At 34.6% G+C, this 23,371-nt stretch overlaps 1 protein-coding gene across 4 annotated transcripts in view; it reads left to right on the plus strand.

Moving 5' to 3' along the window:
- RC3H1 (ring finger and CCCH-type domains 1) overlaps window positions 1-23,371 on the plus strand; it is a 79,537-nt gene that overhangs the window by 31,143 nt on the left and 25,023 nt on the right. For all 4 annotated transcript variants that reach the window (XM_025430258.3, XM_025430262.3, XM_035718843.2 and 1 more), the window contains exons 2-9: window positions 1,608-1,981; window positions 5,756-5,876; window positions 6,752-6,991; window positions 7,636-7,811; window positions 10,729-10,929; window positions 14,027-14,159; window positions 19,731-19,849; window positions 21,786-21,898. In XM_025430258.3, coding sequence (XP_025286043.1) covers window positions 1,751-1,981; window positions 5,756-5,876; window positions 6,752-6,991; window positions 7,636-7,811; window positions 10,729-10,929; window positions 14,027-14,159; window positions 19,731-19,849; window positions 21,786-21,898 — 1,334 coding nt within the window. In that variant the 5' untranslated portion in view covers window positions 1,608-1,750. The remainder of the gene's footprint in view (window positions 1-1,607; window positions 1,982-5,755; window positions 5,877-6,751; window positions 6,992-7,635; window positions 7,812-10,728; window positions 10,930-14,026; window positions 14,160-19,730; window positions 19,850-21,785; window positions 21,899-23,371) is intronic.

A 23,371-nucleotide genomic window follows, 5' to 3' on the forward strand; every position in this document is an offset into this window, starting at 1 on the left:
AGACCCGGGATTGAATCCCCCATCAGGCTCCCTGCATGGAGCCTGCTTCTCCCCTCTCTCTATGTCTCTGCTTCACTCTCTTTGTGTCTCTCATGAATAAATAAAATCTTAAAAAATAATATAAATATACTTGTAGTTATTCATAATCTACTTGATTAAATCCATTTTAGTAGAAGTATTTATCTTTAAAACATTATGGAAATCAAAAGATTTTGATTTCTAGCAATTTCTTTACTCATTCTTGTTATTGCCGGGGCCATTTTAACACACATGCAGATAACTTTAATTTTAGATCCTGAACATGAAATTAACTTGGTTAAATCCATTTATCTTACAGCACACTTTGCAAAAACCCAAACAAAGCTAAGATTACTCAGAAGGCAGATATTATGACTATGCTGTTTCGCTAACAATTCAGTCTGGCACATAAGTAGTGCTTAGTAAATATTTGTTGAGCGAACAGATACATTGTTAGCATACCTAATGGAAACTGCTCTCTCAGCTCTCTCATCAATAATAGGCTTGCATTTAAGATTGAGTTATTTCGATAAAACAAGAATTAAATGTAATGCTCAAAAAGTAAGGTATATAGAGGATTTATTTTCCTAGTTAATTACAGCTTAAATAATTTTTTCGTCTTTGTAAGTGGTCTCTCTTGAGCATAATCAAATCTTGAAGAACCTTGTAATACTGTTACTTTATTGTTCTGTGCATCAATTCTCATTTTTAGAAACTACAGTTAGAGATAGTATAAATTGTATTGTTTAAGATATATTTTGGAAGTTTTAGGTTGACTTTTGTATATAAGAAGAATTTTTTTTAGATATAGGTGATGAGTTTTACAATTTGACTTTTATCCTCGGCCAAAAACAGGATAGGCAATGAAATTTCATTTAATTTGAATTATAATTATTTTGTCATTTATAAATTTGGGGATTTAAAAAATCTTTGAAGTAAATAATTTTAACTGTGCATTTGTTCTAACACAACGCACAGTAGCAACAAGTACAGGCCATATCAGAGGTTTAAAGATAACTATCTGCAAATAAAATTCTTAACAATATCTAAGACCCTTAAAAACAGACTTTAAAAAAGCCCACAGACTCTTTATCTCATTACCCATACCTACTTTGATGAAAAAATATTTTAATGTTTTTACTTCAGGCCAATTTTTAAAAACTTTATTGAGGTGGAACATACACAGAAGCATACATATCAGTGTAGAGCTTGTTAAATTTTCACAGCTGAACAGATTGATGTAACTGATGTTTAAATAAGAAATAATATTCTTAACCTTAAAAAGGCTAATTCTTCATTATAATTCTAGACTTCAATAAACTTCAGAGACTTAGATACTGTATTTAACTTTATTACTAACTTCATTTGTTACCTGGGGCAAGTAATTTTCTTCCTGGGGTCCACTCCCCATCTCTTCAGTAAGGGGATGAGACAAGATGTTTTGTTAAGGCTCTAATTTTATAAAAGTGTGAAACAGTGTACTATAGTGTTATAAATGGGGTATAAAAGGTTGTAAGTAGTAGAGTGTAAATGCATAGTTTAATTGAAAAGGAAGACACACTAATTTTTTTTCTTTTTTTGTTTTCCAGGTTATATTTCACACTATGTGCTGACTGTATCTACAGAAGATATTTAAAAAAAAAAAAAACTTTTTTCAAAGATTTTGATTCCAGTGGAATCTTTGCTTTAGATTATTTTGTGTGTGTGTTAGTGAATTATAACTCTAGTAACAATGCCTGTACAAGCTCCACAATGGACGGATTTCCTCTCCTGCCCAATTTGCACTCAGACTTTCGATGAAACAATTCGAAAGCCCATCAGTTTGGGTTGTGGTCATACTGTCTGCAAGATGTGCCTGAATAAACTCCACCGCAAGGCTTGCCCATTTGACCAGACCACTATCAATACAGATATTGAGCTCCTCCCCGTGAACTCAGCATTGCTGCAGCTAGTAGGTGCTCAGGTAAGATGAATGACTTATTATTCTTTTAAATTTCTGAGTGTGTTTTCCTTCTAAGAGAAACCTGTTGAATAAAAATTGAGCAATGTTGCCTTCTATTTAATTAGATAAAATTCTATTCAGTACTGTGTAAATCCTTCATGTCAGTGTGTTGAGAGATATACTGTGGCAGTGCAGGATTTTCAGTCATAACACAGTAACAGCCATTTAATCTTGGTGGTCAGCCTTTCTCAACAGTCTTAGTGGTTCAGATCACTAGAGAAACCTAAGAGGGTAAGTCACAAGGACCTCTTAATTAATATTGAGGAAAATATTACTCATAAAATTATTGCATTTTACTTAATAGGAAAAGTGAAGCTACTTCAGACAATTTTACTTAGTAGACACTAACTGAAATGAAAGATAAGGACAGTGACAAGAACTGTAGAGCGTAACCTTTGGGAACCATTTTTCTAGAATAGGAGCAAATATCCCCTGGTACCTAAATGTAAAAGTCAAGCAATTCTGATGGTAATACTCTGAAATTTTATGTCTGTATTCTTGAATCTAGTTGTTAGTAATATATTCAGAAGATATCACAAAGCCAAGAAATGCAGGTTTTTGAAAGATAGATATGATTTACTTAAGTAATCCTTTACTAAATTTGCATAGTGAGTCTGAAATGCCATGTATTTACCATAAATCATTTTCTGAATAAATATATTAGAACTTCGGATCTGGCCCCATTAATGTTCTCTAGATCAGTCTTGATATAAGCTGCTAAAATGTAGGAAGGTTGATATTATGTATGTTGGAGATGAAGAGAACAGTTCTAGAATAGCATATTCAAAAGGAAAACTTATTTATAAACCTCTCTTGGGGATCCCTGGGTGGCTCAGTGGTTTGGCGCCTGCCTTTGGCCCAGGGCACTATCCTGGAGTCCCGGGATCGAGTCCTGCATCGGGCGCCTGCCATGGAGCCTGCTTCTCCCTCTGCCTGTGTCTCTGCCTCTTTCTCTCTCTCTATCACGAATAAATAGTAAATAAATCTTAAAAAAAAAAACCTCGTGATGTCACCAATACTACAAAATATTTGTCAAATGGGAAAGTGCAATTGATCCTTTTTTGCTTCTTGTCCTGAATTTTTCGTTTCATAATCAAGTCTCTTAATTTTGAAAATCCCACTGTGACATTTTGGGAAACATTTAAATAGACTCATTAAGGATAATTTTAGAAATATACTGTTTTAATAGCAAATAACTAAAGGTTGCTTTTTTTCATTAAATTGTCTAAAGAGGAACTAACTTTCCATAAAATGAGTAAGACCTTGTTATATCTTAACTGAAACAACTAATTTTAATGATATTTGAGTATGGGGCATTTTATTTTATTAATTTTTTAAGTTTAAATTTTAGGTAGTTAACATACAGTACAATATTGGTTTCTGGAGTATAATTTAGTGATTCATTACTTATTCACAACACCTGCTGCTCATCATAACAAATGCCCTTCTTAATACCCATCACCCATCTAGCCCATCCCTACCCTATGTCCCTCCATCAACCCTTAGTTTGTTTTCTATCTTTAAGAGTCTCTTATGGCTTGTTTCCCTCTTTCCTTTTTTCTTTTCCCCCTTCCCATGTGTTCGTCTGTTTTGTTTCTTAAATTCCATGTATAAGTGAGATCATATGGTATTTGTCTGTCTCTGACTGACTTATTTTACTTAGCATATTCTAGTTCCATCCATGTCATTGCAAATGGCAAGATTTCATTTGTTTTGATGGCTGAGTAATATTGTTATACACACACACACACACACACACACACACCACATCTTTATCCATTCATCAGTCAATGGACATTTGGGCTCTCTCCACAGTTTGGCTATTATTGATATTGCTGCTATAAACATTGGGGTGCATGGATCCCTTTGAATTTGTGTTTTTGTATCCTTTGGGTAAATACCTAGTAGTACAATTGCCAGATCACAGGGTAGTTCTACTTTTAACATTTTGAGGAACAAGGATAGAGCATTTTAATGTATAGTAGCCACTATTTTACCTTTAAAGATTTCCTTTAAAAAGCTGTTAGAGTTTATAAATGAATTAAGCAAAGTTGCAGGATACAAAGTCAACACATTAGTTGCATTTTTATACACTAGCAATGAACAATCCAAAAGGAAATTAGAAAAACAAATCTACTTACAGTAAGCATCAAAATAATAAAGTACTTAGGAATAAATTTAGCAAAGGAAGTGAACGAATCATGCACTGAAAACTACAAAACATTGCTGAAAGAAATTAAGACAAGTAGGCATTGCATGTTCATGAACTGGCAGACTTAATATTGTTAAGATCATAGTACTACCCAAAGCAATCTACGAATTCAATGCAAGCTCTTTCAAAGTCCCAATGGTGGTTTTTCTTTTTGCAGAAACAACAACAAAAAAACCCATCCTAAAATTCATATCAGAAGGGACCACAAATAGCCAAAACAATCTTGAAAAAGGACAAAGTAGGAGGAATCATACTCCAGATTTTGAAATTGCAAAGCTACAGTGATCAAGACAGTGTGATACTGGTATAAAGACAGACATTTAGATCGATGGAATAGAACAGAGCTCAGAAATAAACCCACACATATGAAATGATTTTTGACAATGTTGCAAGACCATTCAGTGAGAAAAGGACAGTTTTTCCAGCAAATGGTGCTGGGAATATTGGCTGTCCCAATACAAAAAAATGAATTTGGACCTTTACCTCACATCATACACAAAAATGAACTCAAAATGAACCAAAGGCTATGTATAAATGCTAAAACTACAGAACTCTTTTTTTTTTTTTTTTCAGAACTCTTAAATAAATACAGGCATAAATGTTCATGACCTTAGGTGTAGGAGGTGGTTTGTTGTTTGGTTGGATTTTTTTTTTGATAAGACATGAAAAGCATAACAAATAAAAGATTAGTTGAACTAAAGACTTAAAACTTTGTGCTTCAAAGGGCACCATCAGGGAGTGAAAGAACAACTCACAGAATGAAAGAAAATCATTGTAACTCATATATCTGAAAGAAAGTTGTGTCTGGGATATGTAAAAGACTCATAACTCGAAGATCTGAATAGACACCTTACAAAAGAAGATAAACATACAGATGGCAAATGCACTAATGAAAAGTTGCTCAACATTATTTGTCATTAAGGAATTGCAAATTTAAGCAATGAGATTCTGCTACATATCAATTAGAATAACTAAAATCCAAACACAGAGAAATGCTGGTGAGGATGTGGACGAACAGAAACTCATTTATTGCTGGTGAGATTGAAAGATGGTATAGCCACTTTGGAAGTGATTGTATGATTCTATGATTCTGCTTATGGAAAATGTCCAAAATAGGCAACTCCATAGAGACAGAAAATAGATCAGTGTTTTCCTGTGGTTGGTGGGGAGTTAGGAGGAAATATGGGAGAGGGGACTTAAAAGATTATGGCATTCTTTGGAAGGGTGATGAAACTGTTCTGAAATTGTGGTATGGTTACACAGTTATGAATATACTAAAAACCATTGAATTGTACGTCTTAAATGGGTCACTTATATGGTATACAAGTTTTATTTCAGTAAAGCTATTACAAAACCAAAGTAATCCATTAAATTTTATGTGTTAGTATAGAAAAAGTCTTCTGGAAGAATTCAATAAATTTAGTGGGAGCTTTGATGTTACCACAGAGTAGCATGTATAAAATACACTCAATAAAACGTTTAATTCATGAGTACTCATACAGACCTTTTCTTTTGACCTCAAGGTCCCTGAGCAGCAGCCCATTACTTTGTGTAGTGGGGTTGAAGATACAAAGCATTATGAGGAAGCTAAGAAATGTGTAGAAGAATTAGCATTGTACCTGAAACCACTCAGCAGTGCTAGAGGTAAATCAGAAGCTAAACAAATGTTTATTAAAGATGTTTTTATTACCATTAAAAATGTGGCCTGTAGGGGCACCTGGATGGCACAGTCAGTTAAGTGTCTGACTCTTGGTTTTGGCTCAGATCATGATCTCTCATGGTCAATCATGAGATTGAGCCCCATGTTGGGCTCTGCACTCAGCTCAGAGTTTACTTGAGTTTCTCCCTCTCCCTGTGCCCTTCCCACTCCTCTCTAAAATAAATACCTCTTTTTAAAAAATTGTGGGCTGTAAATGAATGCTAATGAAATACACTTATTTATTGTAAATCAAACCTACGAGCACTAAATAATATCATTACAAACCACATCAAATAGGTAAATTTAGAGTTTATATGATGTTGGAAACATTTGAATGAGTTTCAAAAGTGTGAATATACTAGTGGTTTCATAATAGCTTTCCATCATTTGACAACTCTGGGTTGCCTGCCTTCTATTCTGTTTTATATTTTTATTGCCTTGCCATTATGGCTTGTTATTTCATTAGAAAGATAAAATTAACCATTATGAAATAATATGCCAGAACTATTATGTTCTCAAGATTCGAGTCTTAAACTAAATATTAATGCTGTCTAACCTTTTTTTCCTTTTCTCCTCCGTGGCTACGATGAATAATGATATATTTAATGTTGTAATGAGTGGTATATTTACATGACATACAGCTTTTGTATATTTTTAACATGCAAATTAGGCTTTATATAATTTTATCTATTATTTAAGCATTCTAGTAGAACTGGAACTATTCATGTATGCATAAGTCAGTCAACTCATCAGAGGAAGTTTTTGTGGACTCTAAAACTGCGTTGTAAATCTACATATAACTTTTTACTCTCTTTTAAAGGAGTGGGTCTGAATAGCACTACGCAGAGTGTTCTGAGTCGCCCAATGCAGAGAAAGCTGGTGACTCTGGTCCACTGCCAACTAGTGGAAGAAGAAGGCAGGATTCGTGCTATGAGAGCAGCTCGATCTTTAGGTGAACGGACAGTTACAGAGCTCATTCTTCAGCACCAGAATCCCCAGCAGCTCTCCTCCAATCTCTGGGCAGCAGTCAGGGCTAGGGGCTGCCAGTTCCTTGGACCAGGTATGTGATTAAAGTTTGATATTTGTTATAGTAATAATTCTAGGAGTATGGTGTAAGAACTATAAGTGTGATACAAAGGCTGGTTTTTAGCAGTATTCTGTTGTTATCAAGAAATACCCCACTTGTGGTGCCTGGTGGCTCAGTAGGTTAAGCCTCTGCCTTCGGCTAAGGTCATGATCCCAGGGTGCTGGAATCATGCCCCATGTCGGGCTCTGTGCTCAGTGAGGGGCCTGCTTCTCCCTCTCCCTCTGCCTGCTTCTCCTGCTTATGCTTGCTCTCTCTCTGTCAAATAAATAAATAAAACCTTAAAAAAAAAAAAAAAGAAATATGTCACTTGACAATCATGGCTTGGGTAATTCCATGTCAGTATTTTAGAGCCTCTAAAACTTTTCTCAATGTCAAAAGTTTTCATTTGAAAGAAGTTTTTCTTGAATGTATTATTTTTATATCTGTCTTAAATATACAGAATAATACAAATTTTTCCCAAAATGGTTAGAAAGTGTAACTGTGAATATGTGTTATTATGTTGTGTTGCTCATTGAGTGGTGGTACCTGCAGCAATTACTGAATATTGCCCTTCTAATAAATAGTTTAATCTTATCCTTGCACTTTGATAAATTTTGGTTTTGCCCAACTTTTCCTAGCAATGCAAGAGGAAGCTCTAAAGCTGGTTCTCCTGGCCTTGGAAGATGGTTCTGCTTTGTCAAGAAAAGTATTGGTTCTCTTTGTGGTGCAAAGGTTGGAGCCACGGTTTCCTCAAGCCTCTAAAACTAGCATTGGGCATGTTGTCCAGCTCCTTTATAGAGCCTCCTGCTTCAAGGTATGAACTAATGTTAAATTTCAGCTTAAAAGGAAACATTGTCTTTTCCCCAAACTTATATAGTAATACTTTGAGTTAAATAAAGTTGCCCCCTCAGAAAATTTCAACAATCTTTTTTCTTTTCAAAAATATAAAAAAAAATAAAGAAGAATGTAGATGGTGTTTTATTAAAGTTAAATCTTGTTATTAAATTTTGTATTTTGGATATTGCACAACATAGATCAAACTGAGGCTTACAGATTTTTATATTTGAAGAGGCTAAAATGCTGTGTTATTTTTCCACCAATACTGTAGGCAGAATTGGTCTGAGCAGAGAGTCATTGAAGCAAGAAGTTTCATTTTGCTATTTGCTCCTGCTGTAATTCCACATACACAGTACTGGAGTTCCATTTGCCATTTCATTTTCAGTGTATATAGTAATGCTGGACACACTCTTTTGTATCTCAAATTGAATCAGCACTACTTCAAATATCCGTGCTCACTATGTATCATTTATCATTCATCCTGTTTTCCTGACTTCTTAATGTCAAGGCTTCTTGCTTCTGACACACGCATAACTAGTACTTCATGGACCAGGGAGGCATGCCTCTAAAAAATTTTTAAATTCATACAAACTTTGAGAATAGCCATTCCTGGGTCACTACATCCCCTCATCTGACACTAAAAACTAAAAAATCCTACAATCTATAGTTTATTCTCTCATTTCTGAGAAAGAACGATTCACAAAATCAACAGGGAAACATACCACTTTAATTTTTAAAAGCTTTAAAGCTCTGACTAAATGCCCACATTATTATGTTTCTTTCTAGAGTCAGATTATATATATACTGAATACTGAAAATGAGGTGTGCACTCCAAATCTGCACCCAACCCTGTCCTTGCCTTATTAGGTGCCTTTGGAACTGTCAGAAACTCTAGCCAAAATAACTCCCAACCAGTTCAGATTGTCACCAAATAACTCATATTTGTTGTAATGATTATAATATGATTGTACAGTATAATCTGGAATACACTTCAGAATGTCTGCTTCCAAAGTTCTTGTTCTCTAATAGTACCAGACAGACTCAATATTGCAAGCTTAAAAAATAAAAGGGAAGTCCACCCCTTCTCTGTTAAGAATAATAAGGGGTCCAAAAACCCCAGAATATCCACAGTGAACCTCTCTCAATCCTAATTAAAAGAATTAATAGTAATTGAAAAGAGACTGGAAATTTGTAAAAATCTAATGATTTTTCACTTGGGTCATGATTATTTCCCTTTTTTTCATTATACACCTGTTTTCTTCTCTTGCTGGTAATATGTACTATTATCTCCATCATGAAAAGATTTATTTCCTCTCATCACAATAGGTCCATACCCTAAATTTTATTCACTGTGGCAGAGTTTCTGTTAAGTATCTACCAATACATGCCTATTTCATTTTCTTTGTGGAACTCACATTGGTAGGCATTTTGCATTCTTCCTTGTGGCCATATGTATCGATATAGATATGTTCTAGCTGCATCATTTTAGCATCTCTTTTATTTGCATTTGAAAAACCTTTTCAAACAGGGATAATTCTATTCCTTCTTAGTACAGTATAGTTCCAGGACTTACTTTAGACATTGCATCTCTTGGAAATCTTTGTTTTTAGTTAAAAGAGAGTTTAGAGAATCAAGTCCAGGAAACCCTAGTATACCATATAGAAAACATTCTGCATTTTAGTAAGGTTTAGCCTATATTGAGAGGATATTTTTATACATACACATAGGTATTTCGTCTTTTGATTTGCCTTTGAATTGTGGCAAAATATATTTTGTTTTTGTGACTTTAGTTCTTGATTTTTTTTCATCTATTTGGTCTTTCATGGACTTACCTAACACAATTTATTTTAGACTTTCTTGTAATAAAAATGGAAAACATTTAAAAATATAATATCAGGATGACCTAGAAGTCTTAACTAATAACATGGCTGTAGTTTTCTTTGGTAGAAGAAAAAAAAGGGAATTTTCTACTAGAGAAATTTAAGTCTTTATGGGAATAAAAGGTTAACAGGGTATAATATATACTGAAATATGTTAGGATACAAGTGATCCTGGACTAGAATTAATTATTTTACTTTTATTTCTTGAGCCTTTGGCCTAAATCCAGCTTGACTCAAAATGTAACAATATAGCAAAAATGGTACCTACCTGAAGAAGCTTAGAGAATTAAATGAGTTAATATGTCAGTATGATGGTTAATAAGTTAACACACTGACTAGCACATACTATGGGCTCAATAACGGTTATAGTCATTTTAATTACTAATAGACATTATCATCATCATTATTTTACACTTTCTGTTGGTGGCCCAGACTGCAAAACTCTGGAAAATTAAGCAGAGATTAATCATCTTTAGAATCACACCAGCATCTGAATGAAGCTCTTTCAGTTAGGGGTACCAGCTAGCTTAATGCCAGGCAAGCCCAAGTTTAATAATCTATAGTTATGAGAAAGAAACATACATTTTGTTTTGTTTTATTTTGAGAATAATTGCATGAGTATGTTCCTTTGTTTTTTTTTAAAGTCTTTGCTTTATTTGTGTGTATATATGTGAGTATAGTTGTATATATAAAGAAGTAGGCTCCATATCCAATGGGGCTTACGCTCATGCCTTGAGACCAAGAGTCACATGCTATACGGGCTGAGCCAGACAGCCTTCTCAAGTATTTTCTTCTTTTCAAAAATGCATATACACACATATACAATTTAAATTTTATGTCTATGAAGGGGGGAAATGTTTCACAGGCTTAAAACTGTGTTCCACTTTAATCTTGCTATTGTTGCTAAAAGAAATTTGTTATTTTAAAAATTGTATGTTCTCTATATGTGTTCATATAAAGTATAAACTCATTTTGTTTTTTACCTGACTCATGAGATTATGTGTGTCTTACTAGGTCACCAAACGTGATGAAGACTCTTCTTTGATGCAACTGAAAGAAGAGTTTAGAACCTATGAAGCTCTGCGGCGAGAACATGACTCCCAGATAGTGCAAATTGCTATGGAAGCAGGCTTACGAATTGCACCAGACCAATGGTCCTCTTTGCTTTATGGAGACCAGTCTCATAAGTCTCATATGCAGTCAATTATTGACAAGGTAGACCCTTTTTTGTTTTTTACTTCTTGGACGAATCTTGGAGTTTTGGTAATTCATGATTTAGTAATCTATTTACTAAATATATGTTAAAGTGAATACCATGTGTCAGGCTCTTTAAAATTACATTATTTGTAGCTGAGTATTCTAACTAGTCATTAGTCATAGAGTAATGCCAGTTTGTTTACATAAGGGTTTTTTTATTTGATATATTTGACATCATTAATATAAGATTTGATTAGTATTATAATAGTCTATCCAGCACTCTCTTGTATTCTTCTGAGAGTCTTCATCTCTATTATTGTTGCCTCCCTCCCTTCTTGTTTGGTCCCCTGAGTTTTAGTTATTGTGTGTGTTAAACCCATTTTCTGAATGCCTTCATTGTCTTCCTGTAACAGCCATTTAAGAGTCTGGAAGATGTATACATTGAGGTTTCTTATGATTCTCAGCCACAGTAATTTCACATAATAAGTTACCAATCATTTTAGATTTGATCAGATTTTCAATAAACTTAATTCTACTTTATCTGTTCTTTGTTATGATAAAAAGATAACGAGAGTATACACAGTCAGGCTCCATTGTTTGTTGCTTACTCTAAGTGCTGTATTTAATTCTGTTAAAACTGGGCCAATCCTATAATTGTTTTTGTTGTAATTCAACATGAAGTATATGAAAGTATGAAAAAGTCTCAAAGCACCATTTAAAAAAAAATATATATATATATAATAGTATTAACTTTTACTGCTTTACCTTAAATACTTATAACCAGAGAGATGAGAGTCCACCCACATTTAATTTAAAAAAAATAAGATCAAGATATAAGGGTATTTCAAATATATTACTGTGTAACACTTACTGAGAACTTGCTGATGCCTGGTGGTTTAAAATAATCTATTTAATCTTTTCAATAGCTCTGTATTGTCCTAAAGAGATAGATTAAGTACATTTCTCCAGAATCACATAGGTAATCAGTGGCAGGGCTGGATTTGAAGTTGGGTATACTGAATTCAGAATCCATGTTCTTAACCACTAAACCTTTCCAGACTATTCTGTCACTTTTGTTGTTGTTGTTGTTACTTCTAAAGATAGTTTTATTTGAATGATAATGTATTTATCATTTGTATTGATGTCAAAGGACAACTGGGGAAATGTAATTTTCAGTATAATGTGTATTACTTGTTTTGTCCTATAAATCTTTTTAGATACCTTTGCCCAAACTTTACCTTTAACTCCTAAGTCTGCAGTTATGTAATTGATTGATAATAATGTATTGAAACCTTAGTAATGGTCTCTTAGAGGAGTAATTTTCTACCTCTGAAGAGAAACTTGGCTCACTTTTATAAAGATTCTGCAAGGAGGTTGACCTTTTTGTGCGAACTAGACTATATAATTTATCCTGTAACAGTATCTTCCCATCATGAGCAATAGTTTGAATGTAATATCCAGCAACCTTCTTACAAGAAACTGGTAAACAAACTTTGCAATGTGTGTGGCACTTTATCATCTAGAGCAGTAAAACTTTCTGTGGTGATGAAAATGTTCTATATATGCAGTCTAATATGGTGATCACTAGCCAGCCATAGCTGTTTAGCACCCAAATGTGACTGTGCAACTGAAGAGCTAAAAGCTACATTTTTATTTTATTTAGTTAATTTTAACTTAAATAGCCACATGTTGCTGCTGGTACTGTGTTGGACTGTAAAGAGAATTTATTAAAAGTGATATGAAAAGCAATAATCATAGTAAATTAATGGATAAACGTGAATTATAAGTTCACAAGAGAAAATATATGTAATTGATAGGATAGAATATAGCTCCAGTAATAATTGGAGGTAAATACACCCAGGGGAAATTAATGGACTGTCCTGTGTGTGCCTTAGTGCTTGCTGCTCAGTGATTTTTATAAAAAACTGGCATAACAGATATTAAATTAGCAAAAGAGACATCTATTGCCATACATTGCTGATGGTTTATAAAATGCATTATATATATCTTTTGGGAAATAACTTACCAGTAAATAAATACTCAAAATATTCATATCCTTTGATCAAATTTGCTATTCCCAGGAACTTATTATAAGGAAATAATACAAACTTCCAAAAAGGTTATGAGTTTATAAGTGTTAATAACCACATTATTTATAAAGTAGAAAATAAGCAGATGGTTAAAGAATTTATCTCTGCTCAGAACATGGTTATATGGCCATTAAAATTAGTTATTTCAAGACAGATACTCTCTTCAGCTGATAAATAACATTTAGCTTTTTAAAAAAAAAGTAGTGAAACATTTTTATTAAGTCTCAGTGATGAACACATGGGTATTGTAATTATTTTTAAACATTTTGAAATATTTCATAATAAAAATGATTAGCATTATAAAAATGTTTTCTAATATTAACGATAGCCAAACCCATAAGTTTGTAAATGGCTGATTAGAAGTGTATAAAAAGCATGCAAAGATGAAAAAATTGAATAAAGGCATGTCAGCATTCAGATGAGTTATTTTTCATGTTTCTTAATATGTATGCTTTTTTTAAAAAGAATTACCTCTTAAAAAGTGACCTTTTAGAGGAGAAAAATTCTTCCAAGAATCCCAAACCATTATAAAATTCTGAGTTGGAGTGCCTTTTGAAATTATTTAGTTCATATAGCAGATGGACTTGAGATTGAGTTCATAAAGGTTATATCCGGTGTCATGATATAAGCTCAGTTTGAGTTCAGTTTCATTGTTCTTGGTATTGTATAACATTTCTAAATTCTAAATTTCAACTATTTGGAAGCACTCCCAAGAGCCAAGCTAATATAGTGCCCTAAGAACATAAGATGGAAAGGGTAAACTTCCAAATTGAGGAATTGAGAAAGGTCTCACATTTGAGGAAAGTGCCATCAGGGAGAAGAAAGTTTACCATCTGCCAAGCAGTAAATGCAGGGAAGTGCAAGGATTGTTCAAGCACCAGTAATCCAGTCAGGCCAAAGCCTAGGATGTGTTGCAGGATAAAATTAAAAGTAATAAGTTGCAAAAGTGACTGCAATATTTTAAATAGTCTTTTCTTTAAAAGTATTATCTGGTTTTTGGAAAGTTAATATTTATCTTTTTTAAGTTGCAGACCCCAGCCTCTTTTGCACAAAGTGTTCAGGAATTAACAATTGCTCTCCAGCGAACTGGAGATCCAGCAAACTTGAACCGACTAAGACCCCATTTGGAGCTATTGGCAAACATTGATCCTAGTCCAGGTAAATAAACCCAAGGGAAATTAATAGACTGTCCTGTGTGTGCCTCAGTGCTGCTCAGTGATTTTTTTTTAATAAATTAATTTTTTATTGGTGTTCAATTTACCAACATACAGAATAACACCCAGTGCTCATCCCGTCAAGTGCCCCCCTCAGTGCCCATCACCCATTCATCCCCACTCCCCGCTCTCCTCCCCTTCCACCACCCCTAGTTCGTTTCCCAGAGTTAGGAGTCTTTATGTTCTGTCTCCCTTTCTGATATTTCCCACACATTTCTTCTCCCTTCCCTTATATTCCCTTTCACTATTATTTATACTCCCCAAATGAATGAGAACATACACTGTCCTTCTCCGATTGACTTACTTGACTCAGCATAATACCCTCCAGTTCCATCCACGTTGAAGCAAATGGTGGGTATTTGTCGTTTCTAATGGCTGAGTAATATTCCATTGTATACATAAACCACATCTTCTTTATCCATAGAAGATGGATACACCGAGGTTTCTTATGATTTTCAGCCACAGTAAGCCACAGGTGTCTTTCGATGGACACCGAGGGTCCTTCCACAGTTTGGCTATTGTGGACATTGCTGCTAGAAACATTGGGGTGCAGGTGTCCCGGCGTTTCATTGCATCTGTATCTTTGGGGTAAATCCCCAACAGCGCAATTGCTGGGTCGTAGGGCAGGTCTATTTTTAACTCTTTGAGGAACCTCCACACAGTTTTCCAGAGTGGCTGCACCAGTTCACATTCCCACCAACAGTGTAAGAGGGTTCCCTTTTCTCCGCATGCTCTCCAACATTTGTGGTTTCCTGCCTTGTTAATTTTCCCCATTCTCACTGGTGTGAGGTGGTATCTCATTGTGGTTTTGATTTGTATTTCCCTGATGGCAAGTGATGCAGAGCATTTTCTCATGTGCATGTTGGCCATGTTTATGTCTTCCTCTCTGAGATTTCTGTTCATGTCTTTTGCCCATTTCATGATTGGATTGTTTGTTTCTTTGGTGTTGAGTTTAAGAAGTTCTTTATAGATCTTGGAAACTAGCCCTTTTGCTCAGTGATTTTTTTTAAATTCTCTTCTGTTACATTCCCTAAGAATTTCCCAGAGTAGTTATTTCAGACCTTTGACATTGTATTTAAGTTTCTGGCCCTAATCTTGTCCATCTATCTCTTTATTACTTCAACTAATATTTATTTAAAGCCTTTTTACTGTACTACTCACTTCACCAGGGAGATAGGTTCACTCTGGAATCCTTTGTTTTCTCTTTTTCGTGTCACAAAATTGTGCTGTATTTACTATTCTCATCTGTTTGACAAAACAAAAGTTCTCTTATTTTTTCTATATCCTATGTCCTTAGTTGATTTATCTTGGTCCCATTTTTTTGTCTCTCTGTGATAGTAATGTCTCGTTCATCAAGTTTCCTCGTATTTCTTAACTTTTGTCAGCCCTTTTCTTGCTCCTTGCCCCTTGACCTGAAAATCACCCAACCTTCATTTTTCACATCTACAGTATTTTAGCTTGTGTCCTGTTGCTGTCCCTGTATTTTATTCCTGCTCCTGAGCTAAAACTCTCATCATTCACAAGTAATCTCCCAGCTTCAAATTCCAAAGGCTTCTTCTCATTCTTCAAATGACTTGATTTCTCTTTAGCATTTGATAATATTGTTGACTAATTCCTCATTATAGAAACTCTCCTGATATCTTTCTGTACTCTCATAGTTTCCTTCTGACTCGTCTAAATCCTGCTGCTGTCTTATTTTGACCACTTTCCTCTCCTGCCCACTAATGAGTAGGCCACTTGTGTTCTTGGAATTTTGTTTTCCTTGAATTCTGTTGATGATGGTCAGTCATTCCCAGCATTGATACTACTCTCTGCAGAGAATGGACTCATGAATATCTCTATCACTGTTCTCTCTTTATTACTCCTCCTTACTTTCCCAGATGCTTTCTGAGACTCATCATCATCTCTGTGTTCTTCAAAGCAAATTCTTCTTCACTTGATACTACCTCTTCCTCTTCTGTGTCTCTCTGTTAAATGACCTCATTGTCTGAAATATTTACACTTAAAAACCCAAATCTTTTGTCTTAGCTCATATCTTTTCCTTTTACTTGCTCTGTATACCATTTCAGACAACGGGATCTATCTGTTCTTTCCAACATATCCCTCTTCCATGCCAGTTAATACTGCATTGTTGAGCGCCTTATTTTTCCTGAAACTGAATGCCTTCTGTTTTCCTCTACTCTTAATTCTTTCCGTCAAGTCTACTTAACTGCTGCAAAATAAATCACATCTCTGATCTTATTTCTGTGTTCTTAAACTTTCAGTGACACCCCATTGCTTATCAAAGAAGGTTTGGAACTCTTTTGACAGTAGCATTCAGGGCCCTCTTATTTTTTTTTTTTGTAATAAATCTACCTTTATAGAATTTACTTTGAAAATTGCTTAATCAAACCAGGTCAGATATATTCCTAGAACACATTCATTTTTCTTTTTTCACTATTGTGCTTTGCTTATTCTGAGCAATCAGAAGAGCACTTCCACAAGTTCACCACCACATTAATGACCAATTTATTTATTTGTATCCATGCCAATATATTCTGCTCTCCTTGTGTAACAGTGGATAAACTGTACCTCTAAGCTAAGGCCCCTCTTTCTTCTCATGTTCTAATATCTTGTCAAGTATAGTACTCCAGTATCTTCTGTTTCTTAGATCACCAAGTTTCCTTCTCTACTAGAGTATTTCTGTCAACAAACACTGTTATTCCTGTCATCATAACCTACTTTTGACAACATTTGCCATCCATCTACTACGCTGTCCCCTCCCCACCTTTTTCATATGCTCTTGAACTCAGTCCAGCCAGGCATTTATCTCTGTTGTTCGAAACTGCTTTGTCAGGGTCACAGGTGACTTCCATGTAGTTAATTCCAGACATCAATTTTTGGTTCTCATTTTATTTGGCCTATTAAATGCAGCATTTAATATTGTCATTTACTTTTTGATCCTCTTAATACTTTCTTTTTAAGATTTTATTTATTTGAGAGAGAGAAAGCCACAGACAGACCATGAGCTGAGGGGGAGAGGTAGAGGGAGAAGCAGACTCTCTAAGAGCAGGAAGCCTGATGTAGGGCTCTATCCCAGGACCCTAGGATCATGACCTGAGCGAAAGTCAGATGTTAACCTATTGAATCACCCAGGCGCCCCCAGTCTTAACACTTTTTTCCCTTGGCTTCCAGGCCACCACACTTTCCTCCTTTCCTTCTCATTTTATTAGACCCTCCTTTGAGCCTCATCTCCATAGCCTGTCACTTTTGGATTGCTCCCAGAGTTTAATCCATGTATCTCTTTTCTAATTATACCCATTCCCTGAAGAATATCATCTAGTCTCATAACTTTAAATATTATCTTTATGACTCACAAATTTACTGTTTTTCATCAGTTCTGAAGCCCACATTTCTTTTCATCTTGGTGTTTTTGAAATTGAGATGGTTCTGTATAGGTAATGATGTGGTAATTTAATTAACAATCTTTTTCTATTTTGGTGGCACATAAAATAATGGTGTATGTTGCAATTGATTTAGAATCTGTGAAGCATGTTGTATATCTGGATCAAACCTTCTTCCTGAATTATTTTGTATATCCACCTGCCTGCTGAACATCCAGCAGGCCTACTTGAATATCTAATAAGAATTTCAAACTTAATTGGTCCAAAAGTGAGTTCCAGGCACTGCCCTCATCCCACCTCCCCTTCCTTTTAGTGGCAGCTCCAACCTTCCATTTCATTTCCTCACGCCAAACACCTGGGAGATCTCAACTCTTCTTTCTCACATGTGGTACATCTGATCTAACTAACATACCCCGTAGGCCTTTCCCTTTAAAATCCATCTGGACTCCTTCTGCTTGTCACCTTCACTGCTACCCATCCTCATCTCTCATCAGAGATTTCAGAATAGCCTCCTATTGTCGGTCTGGTTTTAGCATAGGAACTAGAGTGCTCCTGTTACCCTTCTCAAAAATTCTCCCGAGCTGAGTGAGCCCTGTGTTCAGCTCCATGCTAAGGGTGGAGTCAGCTTCAGATCCCCGCCCTCTCCCTGCTCACATGCACACGTACACTCTAACTCTCTCTCTAAAAATAAATAAAATCTTAAAAAAAAAAATCTCCAGTGCTTTCCATTGTTCAGTTTTGTCCTAATGTATCCACAAGTTACACTCATTCTCTTTTTTTCAGGTCTTTTATCAGATATAACCTTCTCAAGGAGACATTCTCAGGCCACACAGTCCAATATTTTACACAGATCTGTCCCATGCCTCTTCTTTGCTCTATTCAAGTCATCATTATCAAAATTGTTTTTATTTCAGTTATTTATTGTCTGTCTCCTCTCTTGGGTATGATGTTTTTTTTGTTTTGATCCCTGTTGCTTCCTAACAAATAGAACAATACCTAGGACTTAGTAGGTGTTCCAAACAATACTTTTTTGTATGACTGTTCTCTTCACCTCTCTATATCTTCTTTTTTTTTTTCCAAGTGAAACTCCATGTGTCCTTCAAAGCCTCATTTACGTGCCATCACCTAGAGAAGTCTTTCACAGTGTCTCCAATAGGAAGTCATCTCTATATTTGCATTCTTACTTCTTTTTATATATTTTTTTAAAGAACATTTCATATTTGTGGTTTTTTCCTTTATAAAATCACAGCACTGGGATCCCTGGGTGGCGCAGCGGTTTAGCGCCTGCCTTTGGCCGAGGGCGCGATCCTGGAGACCCGGGATCGAATCCCACGTCGGGCTCCCGGTGCATGGAGCCTGCTTCTCCCTCTGCCTATGTCTCTCCCTCTCTTTCTCTCTCTCTCTTTGTGACTATCATAAATAAATAAAAATTTAAAAAAAAAATAAAATAAAAAAATAAAATCACAGCACTGGCACTGGACAAATGCTAAATGAAGAGGATATATAGCAGAGTTGCTTCATATAGTGACTCTTCTATTAAACTTTTTAAACATTTTGTATACCAATACTTGATTTATGCCAAATTTCAAAATGGACATTACAAAATGGCTAATCTACAGTTAAGTTTTTTTTGGTCCACACAATGTTGGTCTGCATAATATTCTAAAATTTTTAGGTCCTGACACTTTAAACTGGGTGATTTTACATGAAAATCTTAAAGTTTAGTCTTCCCTGGGGAAAAATCGGTGTGTCTGGCAGTGCCCGCCTTGCCTCATCACATAACAGCAATCTGCTAAAGCTGAATAGTAACCATAACCTTAGATGTAGGCCATACTCTCCGGTTCAGCACACTCCCTGTCTCTGTGTTGTCATTTCCAATACTAAGAGTCTAATGATGGTTGCCATTTATTGTCTGGCCTGCTTATTTTCTTTATGTTACCTTCCCTATCTCTGTAGTTATTTTAGTTTACAATCTATTCCTTTAAATGATGTTTGGGTGAATAAGTTATTACCTGATAAGTTGTATGAAACCTAACTTGATTTCACTGAAGGGCTGACAGTAACTGTTTCTTAGTTTAATATGACAAATATCGAATAACATCATTTAAAAATTGTTTTAATTTGTTGTGTAGATGCCCCTCCTCCTACTTGGGAACAGCTAGAAAATGGACTGGTTGCTGTGCGTACTGTGGTACATGGGCTAGTAGACTACATCCAGAACCATAGCAAAAAGGGAGCAGATCAACAGCAGGTAAGGGGGAAGTTTGAAACTTAGAAGTAAGCTACTATGGTTGTTATAACAGATACAAACAAAGCCAACAAGATGACATGAATATTTTGAGACTCTGACTATAGAAACTATAAATTAGTTTAACATGGTTAACAACCAGCTTAATGGATTAGTGTAGTAATTTTAACTGACAACAATGGAATTAAATAATCCTGTTGGTCTTCTGCTGTACTGGAGTCATTTTTCACATATAGCAGCATTTGATTGTGCTAAAGATTATATGTTAAAATAAAATGATTCTCTTTGGTTACTATTACATTTTAGTTGGACTATCAGTTTTTTTTTTTGTTTTGTTTTATATATATATATCAGTTTTTAATGCTGTATTTGTCTAGTACTGTTCACATATTTGTAAATGCTTTTTCTCTAGTAGTAGTTCAACATTTTTTTATTCATAGTGGGCCAAATTTTCCTCAAATACTTTTAAGTGAAGTATATGGCAGTAAAATGTAATAGCTTATGTTATGGCTACAGTTTTTCATTTTTCATTTTACCTCAGTAATTTTATTTTGCCTTCAGGATTTATGTTAGGTTCACTAGGTCTTTTATTTTGCAATAGTGAGCTTGTGAAATTAAAACCTTGTTATTAATTTATCTGGGTCAGGTAAATACTAAAAATAGATTATTCAATATTTCTTTTTTCTTTGAGGGGCAAGGAACATGAAAAGTATCCTGCTAAGTAGGGGGTGGTACTTGGCTGACTTAGTCAGTAGAGCATGTGACTCTTGACATCTGGGTTGTGAGTTTGAGCCCCCATGTTGGGTATAGAGATTACTTAAAAATAAAATCCTTTTTAAAAAAGTGTCTTGCTGAGTAGAATAATATGGATACAATTTTCCTGAATAAGCATAGACCAAACTTTATGATAAGAAATAAAAGATTAAAAACTTATTTTTAACTCTGTATTCCATTAGACATCACGAAGAATGTAACAAAAATAGTAAGATTAATCTTTAAATTCTGTCAATAGGTGATAAAATGCAAATTTCAAATTTCATTTAGCTTAGTATTATGTTTGGTAGCTCATTGACTTCCTAATCCATCATGTCTTATACTGGAAAATAATAATAATATAATAATTTTCATTTGCACTTTTAGAGTTATTGTAGGTCCTTGATACGTTCTTCTGCATATCAAGAATTGGTTATAGAGGGGTGCCTGGATTCCAGAGTCCTAGGATCAGCCCTGAGTTGGGCTCCCTGCTCAGTAGGCTGCCGGTTTCTCCCTCTGCTCCTCACCCTGCAGGTGCTTTCTCTCTTTCTCAAATAAAAAAGTAAAATCTTTAAAAAGAATTGGTTGCAAAGTATTTTTCAGTTATAGAGCCTATAGTAGATTTGTGTTCTAAGAAAACCTAATTGTAAATATGGCTATACAAAACATTGTCCAAAACAAATATTAGAACACATATTAAACATTTGAAAGCCCTAAACTCTAGTGGTTTGTTTGTCCATTATAAAATCTGAAAAGAAAATCATAAAGCTGTCATGAAATTTAATCCAGGATTCTTTTTAAGATTTTATTTATTTATTTGAGAAAGAGAGAGAGCGAGCAGAGAGCACAAGTGGGGAAGTTAGGAAAGGGAGTAGACTCCCCACTATCAGGGAGCACCATGTGGGGCTCGATTCCAGGACCCCAAGATCATGACCTGAGCCAAAGGCAGACACTTAACTGACTGAACCACCCAGGCGCCCCTAATCCAGGATTTATATGATACTACATATTTGAGAATTAATGCCAACATACCAAAAAAATCAGGACCCTGTTCTTTATAATCAATTTCTTTTTGAACTCTGAAACTTCTGACAGAATGACTTTATAACAATTTTTGTTCTGGGCCATCTAGGTAATTGTGTGAGTTAGTTTAAATCAGTGTCTAATGTTTTAACTTTGGTCTCAGCCCCCACAGCATAGCAAATATAAAACATACATGTGTCGAGATATGAAGCAGAGAGGAGGATGCCCTCGTGGGGCCAGCTGTACATTTGCACACTCACAGGAGGAACTGGAGAAGTAAGTATGAAAGTTATTAAACTCAACCTTCTAATAACTTGTTATGAAATAAGGTAGAATTGCTGAGTAGAATAATTTGCCACTGTTAAGAAACAGAAAAGGAGTAGTTGCATTCTCTTTAACGAATGGGAAATGTTTAGAGAATAATACAGAATTTTAAAAAACTGAAGCAGTTTCTTCAGCTTTGATTATATTGTACACAAATAGGAAACTAAATATAGAAGTGAATCATTTGCACTACCAAAAAAAATTAAAACTCTAAGAATTTTCATCAATTTTAACTAATTGAATAATGTATTTCTGGTTTAAAAAATTGCCCTTTTCTCTATTTGTGAATTTATTTTATTACCAGGTGTAATTTCACAGATTTTTGTAAATTTCAAGGATCAGATAACTCCAATGACGTTAAATTTTCCAACACATACTAGGAAGAAAACCTCTTAATTTTTTTATAAAGCCAGTGTAAAAAAAAAAAAAAGGCCAATGTAACATTGCCACTAATCTTGATGAAGATAGCACAATTAATGAAAAATACAAATCTATCTCACATATTAATACTTTAAAAATCCCAAATATTAGAATTCAGTAATACATTAAAGTAGGCACCATGAAGTACAAAAGTAATACAATGTAATTAGTATAGGTTAAAGAAGAAATACCATGTGATCATATGCAAAGATGCCAAAAGACATTTGAATAAAATCAAATGTTCGTAACAGATGAAAATTCTTTAATAGAAGAAAGCTGTCAAAGACATTTTCTCAACATAATTGTATCTCAAAAGCTAGTATGATTGCGTGATGCTCAATTAGTAAAATATTAGATTCAGTCTCATTGAAGTTGACAGTAAGGCAAAATTTAGTAGTAGTGAGACTATTCCTGAACATTCTGGGAGTGGTAGCCACTGTACATAACCAAAAAATTAAATTGCCATAAAATCATTACATGGAAAAACTCAAGAAGTACTTAGAAACAAAAGAAATGAAAATTTTAGCAAAACAAAAAATTACAAAAATGAATTGCTCCTATATACTAAAAAGGGAAACACAACCAGTTAAAAAGTAAAGGAAATTAAAGCTCCGTTTGGCATTACCAACAACAACAAAAAAGATAAATACCTAATAATAAACTAACCAATATTGAGGGCCTAGATGGATTGAATTAGTAAGCTACCTTATACATAAGAGAATTGAATAAATGAAACATACTATGTTCTTGGTTAAGACTTAACCATTATATAGGTTTTATCTTCTCTTACACAATAAATTCAGTGAAATCTCAGAATCTTAACATGATTATTTTTTTAGGACTTAACAAAATCCTTTGTGAAAAGTAAATTTATACAAATGGTCAGAAAAATTCTGAAAAAATAAGTTTTCAATGGGCTACACTAACAACTATTAAGGTGTATTATGAGCTGAAGTACATATAAAGACTGTGGTATTGGGGCACCTGGGTGGCTCAGTCAGTTAA

This window comes from Canis lupus, chromosome 7, assembly GCF_003254725.2.
Source record: "Canis lupus dingo isolate Sandy chromosome 7, ASM325472v2, whole genome shotgun sequence".
NCBI classification, from domain to species: Eukaryota; Metazoa; Chordata; class Mammalia; order Carnivora; family Canidae; genus Canis; species Canis lupus.